The sequence below is a fragment of the Urocampus carinirostris genome, chromosome 8 (assembly GCF_059441175.1).
Source record: "Urocampus carinirostris isolate Australia breed hairy pipefish chromosome 8, RoL_Ucar_1.0, whole genome shotgun sequence".
NCBI classification, from domain to species: Eukaryota; Metazoa; Chordata; class Actinopteri; order Syngnathiformes; family Syngnathidae; genus Urocampus; species Urocampus carinirostris.
The window spans coordinates 44,267,533-44,280,477 of record NC_142356.1 but is presented as its reverse complement, the minus strand read 5'-3'; the positions used below and the strand labels follow the sequence as shown (position 1 = coordinate 44,280,477).

Genomic DNA, 12,945 nt, shown 5'->3' with positions numbered 1-12,945 from the left:
GCAGTGCGCAATTGCGCACGCGCGCAGCTGAGAGGGTACACTGCTCTTCACTCTCCTCAGAGCACCCAAAACCTTGCTTCCTTGATTCACTCCATCCCACCAACTGCAGCCACATTACAACCCAAGTACCTAAAGCTTTTAACTTCTTCAAGCACCTGTCCATGCAACCTTATTTCTAACGCCATGTCCACTCCACCACGTGAACACTTCATCACCTTACTCTTCCCAACATTCACACATAACTTATGCCTATCACATACTCTTCCAAACTCTATTACCAACCTTCTCTGTGTTTCCTCAGAATCAGCCATAAGCATTTGCAAAACAACAACTGACTAAAAAAGGGGGAAAAAATAGCAAAAACACACACAAACATTTTTGGACCATGGCCAACCCAAATGCCCACTGTTCCACTGTTATTGATCATCTCTACACCTCTGCCAAATACTTTTGCATTCACCTCTCTCAACACGCCATCCATGTACATATTAAACAGCCATGGTGACATCACAAATCCCTGTCTCACACCAGTCAACACAGGAAACCACTCACTTGTCTCACTCCCTACTCTTACACATGCTCTGCTGTTCACATAAAAACTCTTCAATGCTTCCAAAAACTTTCCACCCACTCCATACATTACCATCCCTTGCCACAACGCCTCTTTATCAGCTCTGTCATATGCCTTTTCCAAGTCCATGAAAGCCAAATAAACATCCTTACCTTTCGCAAAATATTTCTCGCACACCTGTCGCACTGGAAACATCTGGGAGGTGCAAAAGGCAGTGAACCTACCTACCTACCTACCTACCTACCTACCTACCTACCTACCTACCTACCTACCTACCTACCTACCTACCTACCTATCTATCTATCTATCTATCTATCTATCTATCTATCTATCTATCTATCTATCTATCTATCTATCTATCTATCTATCTATCTATCTATCTATCTATCTATCTATCTATCTATCTATCTACCTATCTACCTACCTACCTACCTACCTACCTACCTACCTACCTACCTACCTACCTACCTACCTATCTATCTATCTATCTATCTATCTATCTATCTATCTGATATTTGTTGCCGACCTCTTTTCTGGACCCGTTTATGTTTTTGCTCCTCCGCCCCGGCCATCGACCTCTTTGTTCTCGCTGTCAACAACTGCCTTCACTCGACACGGAAGTGCCACTTCTGCCACCCGTGACAGATGATCATCGGATCGTGGATGCAAGTTCTGTTCTCCTTCTTAATAAAAACTGAGTAAAACGAACCCAAATTGGGTCCCGTCTCCGTTCCTGGTCTGTGACAGTTACATTATTATTGTTGATGTACTGTTGAGGGGCCTTCCCCCTAAACCTGCCTTTTTTTGTTTTATCCTTTTCCCCCCAGCTTTATTTCTTCTGTTTCACACAGACCGAAACAAACACAAGACAGACAATCACACACAATTAACCGGGTTCATGGCCTGGCTTGTTGTGCTGCCACAGAGTCTGTCATAAAGGGTACTGGGGCTTCAAATGTGCTACTTATGCTAAATATATTTCTTTGATTTACACTATAATTATTCTATTGTTTATTAAAGTCCAGTGGTAACTCGACGAATGAATTCAATTTGTTCTGGGAGTAGCTTTGTAACCTAAAGCATTTGTAAGAAGAGATGTCTTTTGAATGTAAATGCGCTAAACGGTTCCAAGCCCAGCAACAGTATTTTTTTTAATAAATCATTAAGTCTGGAGTTACATGTGGACATGCTAGAGAAGGAGTGGCTGTGCTTGTGAGTGTGAATAGCAAAGGAAAAACTGGTAGAGTGGTAAGATATATCTATGAAATTGATGTGGGTGCGATTAAAGTGGGGTGTAGAAGTATGGATGTCTATAAGTGCATATGGACCTGGTTCCGAAAGAAGTGCTGAGAAGAGAGAGGATTTCTGGAAGGATTTGTCCGAATGTGTGGCAAGTGCGAAAGACGGGTGGAAAGTGGTAATACTAGGTGACCTGAATGCTAGAGTGAGTGATGGAATACTTGAAAATGTGGTTGGTATATATGGAGTACCAAGAAGGAATAAGAGCTGGGAGAAATTGATTGAGTTATGTGTGGAAAATGAGTTGGTGATTGCAAATACATTGTTTAAAAAGAGGGACGTGAATAAATATACTTTTGTCAGAGTGAATGGTGGTGAGATGGTGGACAGAGTACTGATGGATTATGTCGTGGTTAGGAAAGATTGTTGGATGTGCATGTTTCTATCTATCTAAGGGCCCGGTCACACAGCCTTTCACGGGCGTATCGAGGCTGAATCATGGCCAGAAATTTTTGCCCGTGAAGCAGCCGCTGTTGGACGCTTTGAGATCGCGATACAGACGAGATACAGCAGTGCTTTACACACGGTAAGAAATTCACACGCGGCTGGCCGCGCGAAAAAGTTTTGCGCTGCTCAAAAGCTTTGCGCTGCTCAAAACTTTAGACCACGGGTACCGCGGGCGGCACACGTGGTACACACGAGGTAATGACACGGTACAGACGCGGAACGACGTGCTACGGCCGCGGCCAGGGCGTGGTTATACGCGGGTAGGACGCGAAATTTTAGCGGGTAATCGCGGGTGGAGCCCGGTCATAGCACGTTTGTTCTGCGCCTTGTGTTATCACGTGAATTAGCGTGTGTAACGCATGTGACGGTCAAACGCCTTTCTCCGCGTATATACAGCGCGATTTGCCGAGCACAACTGACGTGTGCTCGAGACGTCAAGGGGTGAACATGGATCCCCGTCACCGTAGTGACCTCGTCTTAATCCATTTTTATTTCTTGACATTTATTTTCATTTCATAACAAGATAATAAAATAAAAATGAAAAAATATTACAATAATAAATATTGGCTTCTTCTTCGGTGCCATAGCTTGAAATCTTGATCTTCACGGGACTGCCGCATTTTGAACCAGCTGCAAACTTTTGATGTTAGACATCGGGAGACCAGAAAGCAATTACATTACAGTAATCAAGCAGAGAAGTAATAAACGCATGAATGAAAAGCTCTGCATCTGATTGGGACATCATCAAGCGAATTTTCGCAATATTACGGAGGTGGAAGAAAGCTATTCTAGTAATACTTTTCATGTGTAACTGAAATGACAGATTACGATCAAATACAACACCTAGACTTTTGTCCGAGTCACTACGGGTGATATTGCATTTGTCTAGATTCAGGGCAGTGGTTGAAAACAATTCACGACAGTGAGCTGGACCAATAATCAAAATTTTAGTTTTTTCTGAGTTAAGGCACAAAAAGTTAAGTGACATCCATCTTTGAATCTCAGTAAGGCAAGCCTCCAGATTTCTACAACTTAACTGTTCAGTTGTCTCCAGTGGCAGATACAGTTGAGTGTCATCTGCATAACAATGGAAACTAATATTATACTTGCAGATAATATCACCAAGCGGAAGCATATAAATACTAAAAAGAAGGGGGCTAAGTCCTGAGCTCTGTGGAACGCCACAGGGGACATCAGAATGTTTAAAGGTCAGATCGCCATAGTTAACACATTGCGTCCTGTCTGACAGGTAGGACCTAAACCACGAGAGTACGGTTCCTGAGATACTAATGCATTTTTCCAGACGAACAAGTAATATGTTGTGGTCCAAAGTATCAAGCGCAGCACTGAGATCTAGCAGCAGTAGCACCGGAATCTATTGCTAAGAGGAGATCATTGGTTACTTTAGCCAGGGCTGTGTCAGTAGAGTGATTTGCCCTAAATTCTGACTGGACAGTTTCAAAGAGATTATTTTCCGACAAAGTCATTTAGCCGCTGTGCAACGACCTTTTCAAGTAATTTTGCAAAAAATGGCAGATTTGACACTGGCCTATGATTACCTAGGCTTTCCGGGTCAAAAATAGGTCCCTTAAGCAGAATTGAAGGCTACAGGAACAATACCCGAGGATAGCTATATATTAATAATATTTAAAACTGAAGGTCCTAAGATCCCAAACAGATCTATCATCAGTAAAGCTAGAAATGGATCAAGCAGGCAAGTAGTTTGTTTGGCCCTACTAACCATCTGTGTAAGACTATCAAGGGACAAATCATTGAAACCGGACAACGTTTCCGAGCAGCCGCCAACACCGTCTTAACACCACCGTATCTTTGAGGTAGGACGGGGTTTCCTGCAACCTTGTTTGAGTGACCTGGTTTCTTCAGTCAACCAAGGTGTATGCTTCTCAGGTTGAAATCTAAGCAGTAGGTGCGCCACAAAATCAAGAACATCAACCAAAGCAGTATTAAAGTTGTTTGTAAGTGAGTCAACAGACCCAATGTACAAAGAAAAAGCCGCAGTTACCATATGTAATAGTTCTTTTAAAGCTGATGCTGTTGCAGGGCGGATATTGCGACTATTAAAGCCTAAATTTTCCTTATCACAGTAAACATTAAACAGCACCTCACACTTAACAAGATAGTGATCAGAGATGGCATTGGGATACAGTAAAACTGTAACATTTGAGGCTACTACACCCCGGGTCAGAACAAGATCTAGAGTATTCCCATCATTATGAATGGGCACATCAACTATTTGATTAAAACCAAATGTGTCAATCAGTGACTTAAAAGCAATCGCAAGTGAATTTGATGGGGAGTTTATGTGAACATTAAAATCACCAATAATTACAACATTGTCCGCATAAGTTACTAAGTCTGTTGACAGTTCCGAAAATTATCCTAAAAATTTGAATATGGTCCAGATGGGGTCTAGAATATGTCAGCAGAAGCGGCCGAAATTCCATACCACAGGAAGATTGTTGACACGTGGAGTAACAGGATGACTAGCGGTGGAAAATACTGTCATTTCTTCTCCCTCCTCCCCTAACAAGGGAGAATCAGAGGTAAGAAGCACATAAAAAGATGCTATAGAAGAGTAGAGATACGGGTGTGTGGTGCAGGCAATGGAACGCTCTAAACTACAAAAACTGTGTGAATTGCATGAATCTAGCAATACAGACTCCACACCCGTGGTTACAGGCTCACTAATCACCTGTGACCTGGCCTGCACTAGTGTACCCTGTCATGGGAGGCTTAAACAGTTTATAAAGAGTGAGCGCACCTTCCCAGTTAGGGTGATGGCCGTCTCTCCTCAGCAGGTCAGGTCGGCCCCAGAAAGCAGGCCAGTTATCCACATACCTAAATCCCTGCTTACGACAGAAACTTGCCAGCCACTGGTTTAGTGAGACAAGTCTGCTAAACCTCTCATCATTGCCTGTCGCAGGCATGGGGCCAAAGACAATTATTCGATGCCGACTCATCTTTCTGGCGAGATTACAGGTCCTACCAATATTTTTCTTTGTAATCTCAGATTGCCTCATTTTAGTATCATTAGAGCCGACATGAATGGCTATATTGGTGTAGCTAGCCCTGTCCTGGTGTTTAGGTTTGCATGTCAGCTCCCTCAAATTAGCCTCAATGTTGGGTGCTCTGTCCCCAGAAATACACATGACCGTGGCTGGGGTGCTAACCTTTATGTTGCGGGTGATGGAGTCACCTATAACTAGGTTGCGGGAGCCAGTAGACCGGGGTGGAGTGGGACTAGCTAGGGGGTTTAACTTATTATGTGTCTGGATTGGCTCACCGCGGTTAGCATGCCGCTTAGGGCTAATGCTAACCGGACTAGCAGGTTCGCTACAAACCACGCTCGCAGTGGTGTCCGCGGCACCTAACATTTTCCTTTTAAACTGCTCTAGCTCACGGACACGTCCCCCTAGAAGGGCTACCTGCCCACGGAAGCGGGAGCAACCTTTACAACAACCCATACTTGTGAGCGGTCGGAAGCCGAGCAGCGTTTTAGCAGCCAGGGGAGGGGTTGCTCCTTCACCGCCGAGCGACGATAAACAATTGTGCGCGGCACTTACCTTATGCCAATCGTCCGAGATACTTACCTGAAACCTTTCAGCTGTTCAAGATGAAAAATCTCAGTCCAGACTGCTAATATAGCAGGAATCATAATAAATCTCGTAGTTATGGCGACGTGAGCAACACAAAACTGCCGCCACTCGATAACCTGGAAGCGGATTGCTATGTTTTTCCGCATTAGCGCATTAGTAAATACCACATTCGTAAGCGATATGTACCTTTATGGTAGTCTTTATTTTAAACAGTGACATAATCCAAAAAGACCTGACGTAAACAACTCAGAGGAGAGCAGAACAAAGTGCCACTCCAAACAGTGTCAGTTTTGTGGGTGCTCGCCGCTCTGCAGTTCTGCAGCCAAAGTAACGCTCTGCTCTTGACCGCCAGTAATGGTAATGGTGTTATAACAGCAGTATACCCCATTACTGATAGAATAATGGCGTTATTTCCAACACCAGCGTGCTTTGTTATACAGTGGTTAGTAAAAAAACATTGGAATGGAGCTTTGTTTTCCTGACAATAGCTCCGTCATCCTTAGGGAGATCATGAGGAAATCAATTGTTTTTGTCTAACAGGGATGACCAAATTTTGCTTAATTTAATCTTCCACGTTCTTATTATTGAGCTGATATTATCTAATCATGAACTGAAATAGACTTTTCCTGTCTCTCATTGTGTATTCCACTCAAAGAACTAAGGCTATAGACCTAACATTCGCAATTAAGACCAACAAAATTACACAAGTTACATAATCTTGTCTAAACAAATGAATAACTTGTCAATTAAAAATGATACCATAATGAAAAAAAATGGGTAGTGACATATATCAATATTTCTACAGTTTAATGGATAAATACCTATACCGCAGAATAACATCATCATCTACTAAAGCGGCGCTGCCACAGGCGGCTGCCTTTTCCAGCCTTTTATTGTCTGCTCCTATCTTCGGTGTTTTTTCTTCCCGTTTTGACAACTACACTATGGATTACTTCTATCCTATGGACATGGGTTTTAACGCACAAGAAATGCGTGTATTCAAGGAATTTCAACTCCTTGCCCTGAAAAATTCTCGTGCCGGCGTGATGAAGGGGCCTATCGTGGAAGAAAAGCCGGAGCTAGCGAAGCGGCTAGCGGCGTTATAAGTCTTCGGTACCATCCGTAATCATGGTAAATGCGAACTCACGACCAAATAAGATCATCGAGTGCTGGTGGAAAACATCGAAGCGCACAGGGAGCGCAGTTGCTGTGTTTTGCGGGAACGTGGCTCACGTTTAGCATTCCGGACGCTAACGTGTAGCCACCCGGAGCTACCCGGAGCAATCCGGCTTCAACGCCGCTAAACAGAGACACGAAAGCCGGGGGGAATCGGAGAGGAGGCGGACTTGCTAACACGAGGTGGTGTATCCCTGGATTTTCACAAAGAAAAGTTTTCCATCTGCCGCAGGGATGTCGAATTTTTGGACTGGCGTGACGTCATCCACTTCGCTACAAGCACCCCTAGGGCATCATGTTCATCTGTTAATAAACAACGGGGTAGACTGCTGGAAGTGTGAATTTCCCTACGGGGATGAATAAAGTATCTATCTATCTATCTATCTATCTATCTATCTATCTATCTATCTATCTATCTATCTATCTATCTATCTATCTATCTATCTATCTATCTATCTATCTATCTATCTATCTATCTATCTATCTATCTATCTATCTATCTATCTATCTATCTATCTATCTATCTATCTATCTATCTAACGGTGTCACTTCACAAGCGCCTTTAAATTCCAACCAAACAGAGGGCGCCAATAAGAACCAATCCAAACGAATCGTTTTTAAAACTAGTGACAATCAAATAGAGGCGTGCCATGAATTTGACACTTGCATCTTCACTCCACTCTGAATAAGTGATGTGTTTGTTGAATTAAAAGGCGATTAAACGTGTATAGAAAAAAAGAAACCTCAGAAAACTACTTTAGCTCAAGAAGAGATGATAGCTGGGCAGCACGGCGGTGCAGTGGTGAGCGCGTGTGTGGCACAGTTCTAAGGTCTTGGGAACCTCCTGTGTGGGTTCAAATCCAGCTGCCGGACTTCCTGTGCGGAGTTTGTATGTTCTCCCCGTGCTTGCGTGGGTTTCCTCCGGTTTCCTCCCACATTCTAAAGACATGCATTTCAGGTGCATTGGCCGGTCCAAATTGTTCCTAGGTGTGAACGAACGAGCGAGTTGTCTGCGATTGCCTGGCAACCAGTTCAGGGTGTCCCCAGCCCACTGCCCGATGATTACTGAGATGGGCTCCAGCACCCCCGCTACTCTACTGAGGATAGGCGGTGCAGCTAATGAGATGAGATGGCACCGTCCTAACTATATGCCACAAATCTACCCAGACATTCTTTTTGCACCAAAAATTGAATTGTGAGACCTGCAATGTCATCGGCCCTCGCTTCTCACTGTTAACATTTTCAAATGTGACAAAGCGCTCCTTGACTCCTGTGACGTAATGCACATCCAGTTCAAGCTGTGCTGCGCTACTTGTGTCTGTTGACTCTTCTTGGTGTTATCTGGAAAGTTACATCTTGAAAATGACTTTCACAGTATATCTTCGACCAAATCTATTTTGTCCTCTTTAAGCCATTGCAGGTCGACAAAAGCACAACTAAATCAACACCATATACCATATTTGCTTGAGCAGTGAGTTAAATCGGGCTGTTGATATTGTTTTAGTGAATTACCGCCCCCCAGCTTTGTAAATGCAGTAACGTTTCTCCAGGCCTTCATGCAAGGCTAAATGAAGCTTTTCGAAATTTGATTGGCTAAAGCATATATATATACTCTGAAAGGTTGCCTGCCCAGCCATAAAGTTGCCTGCCCCATTTTTCACAACTTGAAACACAATAAGACGCCTAATCGCAAAAAAAAACATTGTTGCAAAGTATTAAGGATTGATAATCAGAATATATATCAGAACAACACTTTAAATTTAAGTTTATCATAAATCTACTTATAACATTCATTGCATGTATGTGATATCGCTGCTTTTCTTCTGCCATCAGTATGTACCTTTATTTACTTATCTTCATTAATGCAATGTTTGCGTTGCGTCGTCTGCTACAACCGACATGAACTCCTCTTTCCACGAGGCTTTTAATGTTCGTTTACGTTTTGTAGCGTCATGAATTTTGTTAGCTTCTTTTGAATATTTCCTTTGTGTCACGATTACCCTTTGCCCTCACCTGTGCCCGCTAGTTTGGTGCCAGCTGCTGCTCGTTGCCTGATTAGTTCCCCTCCTATTTGAACTCAACGCCTCTATTCACTCCTTGTCAGTCCGTCAGCGAACCTCCTCACATGCAAGGCAAGCTCTATTTGACTCTGGCTCCTGTCTGTCCCGTCCCTACCTGTATCCTGCTCGTCTACCCCTGGCTTCCCCATCGTCTCCAGCTCCCTGACTTTTTCCTTTCTTCGACCACGCTCCGATCTCCCGCCCCAGCATCTCAACTCGTTTCTGCCCATCGACCACTCTCCGACCGCACGTCCCGGCTACTCAACTCGTTTCCGCCTTCCGACCACGCTCCGATCCCGTAAGCTCCCTGCCCCTCCTGCCCAGCGATCGCCAGATTGCTGGCGGTTGTTTTCCCATACCTGACTTCTCAGCTTCCGCAATAAAGTTTGTTGTGAAACGTTACGTCTATCTGTTCTGATTCTAACATTTTGGGCCTGAGGTTTTGGCTTGATTCCTTAATCACTTGTTTTTCTTGTGTTCTCTGTGCATCTACTGTTATGCAAATGATATGCAAATGCACGACCTTAAAACGTTCGGGAAAGTCCAGAAGCTCAAAGTTATTCGATGCAGGCTGCCGAGCATACAAATTGCCAAACGAACCAATTTAGTGTGTTGATGGCTTGGGGGAAGAATCCATGCCTCAGTCTGTTCGTTCTGGCCTCATGGGATCTGAACCGTCGGCTGGATTGTAGCAGTTTGAAAAAATGGTTACCGAGGTGTGATGAATCTTAGATGTGTTAAGACGGTGTTGGCGGCTGTTCAGAAAGCTGGCAATGTCCTCCAGACTGGGCAGGGGGCTGCTGGTGATCTTTTGGGCCAGTATGGCTGTAAAGCATTCTGTGTACCAAGTAGGATTAACTATTTCATGTTTTAATATGTATATAATATTGTTTCATTTTTGGAGCAAGGTCTCTCCTGTTTTCTGAGTTGGCTCCTGTTATGTGACCAAGCTAAGCCCCGATTTGTCATTTCCTGATTTTGGAGAACCTAAAATGTCAGCAAATGGCCATCTACAGAAACAATTTTTGCTGGTTAACTGAAATCATATGAAAATTTATTTAAACAACTTTTTTTACCCAACAAAATGAAACACAATAAAAGTTGCATATAAAAGCATTCAATGTTCTATATAATATGAAAAACATACCTCTATCCACCCACTCAAACTATCAGCCACCAATGCAATATTAATCAGAAGACAATGAACTAGTGAAACTCTGAATTCATCTCATCATCTTTTGACATTCAGTGTCATTTCCGATACAAAAAAAAATCATATTCGGCCATTGAAAAGGTATTAATTAATTATATTTCCAACAGAAAGAGAACATTCACCTATACAGTGACTACGGGATGAATACACTTCAGCTTTTTATATTCGAAGGCCTTGGTCAAGGATAACACACCAAGAAATATAGGATAAAAATAAATGGCAGCCTTCCTAGAAAAAAAATCACCAAATCAATAAATTTAGCACTTATCATTTGGAATTCTTTATGAAGGAGATTGTATGAAATTTTCCTCCAAGAAATGTATTCTTCATCCTCACAAGCTGACCGAGTCAAAATGATCCACCCAGTACAATAAATACAAACGTTTCATTACTTTCAAATGATTTGAGGTTTTCCCTCCATGTTCTTTAATTAAAAGGAAATTCCTTAAGATTAAGGAAAGTCATCATTAAAAAAAACTCTCCTAATATACATTATGTCGCAAAAGTGAGTAAACCCTTCACATTTCTGCAGATATTTCAACAAAATGTTTAATTGAACAATAATGAAGACACATCGCTTTGACTCAATGAAAGGTAGTCCGTGTGAAGCTTAGACAACAGCGTAAATCTTTTTTCTTTGTTTTCTATCCAAACGGGGCCAGTTAAGATATCAATTTCAATCTCTATTTTATTTCTTATTACTGTTTTAATGTTAATGTTGATGATGTCTGTGTTGTGTTTGTTGATACCCCTGCAACATCCATTGCAGTCTGGTCATCTTGGAAGGGGATTACCTCATGTGCCCCTTCGAGTTATTTATTTCCTCATTTGGAGGTTTTGAGAATTTTCTTCCCCCATGTAGGATTTAGATCAGGGGATGATGTAACAATAGCCTGTCTGTACAGCCCTTTGAGACTTGTGATTAAAGGCTATACAAATAAACATGACTCGACATCACAATGGAGGAGATGTTTTTATGGATTTGACAAGACGTTCAAGCCCAAGAACCACATCATGCAGTTGGGTGACGGGACGAGAATCAGTGGCATTTTGCAGAGAAAAGGTGACACTCTGGTGAAACTGATTGCCTCAAACATAAGATAGTGTGTGTCAAACTCACTGGCGCTCTCCTGATCCCTGGGTACCCGTAGATCACTATTTCTGTGGAGGCAGCGACATCAAATGGAGCAAAGTTAAACTTTGCAATGAACGGTAATAGAATGATTCTTTGAGATGGGACAATTTTTACGATCAGTCTATCTATATACTGAACCATATCCGCCTAGTGGGAGGTGGCTAGAGTCAAGACCACACTTAGATTCACTAAACAGTAGGCAGTAAAGGAGACCCTGAAATGGTTGCCAGGCAGTTGGAGGGCACACAGAGACAAACAACTCACACGCTCATTCACACCTAGGGACAATTTGGACCAGCCAATTAACCTGGCATGCATGTTTTTTTGGAATGTGGAAGGAAATCGGAGTGCCCGGAGGAACCCATGCAAGCTCGGGGATAAAATGCAAACCCTGCACAGGAAGACTGGGAGCTGGATTTGATCCCATGACCTCGAACTCTGCCAGCATGCCACCCTTTTGCCAATATCATCAATATTAAAATGTTTTCCAGCTATAATAGTGCTATCATTTAATCAGCAGCACATCATATTCATCCACATTTTTAATGAAGTATTTACTTGCTGTATTCAAATGAATGTAGTCATTCATATCAGTATTTTCCCAGCAATGGTCTTCCGAAGCATCAACCTTATTTGATCATACAACAGCTGTGTGTAATTTTAATTTAATGTACATGGATTTCTCCTTTTTGCCTTATAATGTACATTCCCATAACTGTATGTTAAGAGTTTCATGTTCCATTTTGCCAATCCACCCCCCTTTCTTACAAAAAACTGTGGGCGGCCATTTGTCAATGCACTCCAGCCCTTTTGGAGGAGAATGTTTCTCAGATCAATTGGACTAGAGTGCAGACTGTTGTTTTTATTTGTACTACACCTGAGGAGAGTGATATGTTTATAATATTTAGAACTGAAGGTCCAAGGACGCCAAAAAGACTTTTAATAAGTGAACCTGGGAGCGGGTCGAACTGGCAAGTTGTCGGTTTGGCCGCATTCACCACCTGTTTGAGATCATCAAGTGACAGTTCACTAAAACCGGACAATTTCCCAGGACAGCCACCCTGTCGTGCATCTGTAGATTTCAGCCCTTTAGTATGTGTGGTATTAATAATTTCTTTAGCAATTTCTTCCTGTATGCATTGAATCTTCTTAGTAAAGAAGACCATTAAGTCATGAGCAGAGTGCGTCGAACTATCTGCAATAGTCTGTTCCCTTGTAAGCGATGCTACAGTGTCAAAAAGGGCTTTGGGATTGTTCTTTTGAGACGCAATCACCTTCAAAAGATAGGCCGATTTTGCAGAGGCAAGGGCCGCTTTATACTTTAACAAGCTGTCACACCATGTTTGATGGAAAACCTCAAGCTTGGTAGCGCGCCATTTTCTTTCCAATTTCCTGCATTCTTGTTTAAGGGTTCTAGTTTCATCAGT

The 12,945-nt window shown here is 42.6% G+C and overlaps 1 protein-coding gene across 1 annotated transcript; it reads right to left on the bottom strand.

Moving 5' to 3' along the window:
• Positions 1-5,022: 5,022 nt before the first annotated feature.
• Positions 5,023-5,802, bottom strand: LOC148361972 (uncharacterized). Its single transcript, XM_088343034.1, has one exon. The coding sequence runs from the start codon at positions 5,800-5,802 to the stop codon at positions 5,023-5,025; it is 780 nt and encodes a 259-aa protein (XP_088199160.1).
• Positions 5,803-12,945: the final 7,143 nt, after the last annotated feature.

What these genes read in the sequence shown, in the direction of transcription:
- LOC148361972 (XM_088343034.1), bottom strand. Translation starts at nt 5,802, where the DNA reads ATGGGTTGTTGTAAAGGTTGCTCCCGCTTCCGTGGGCAGGTAGCCCTT.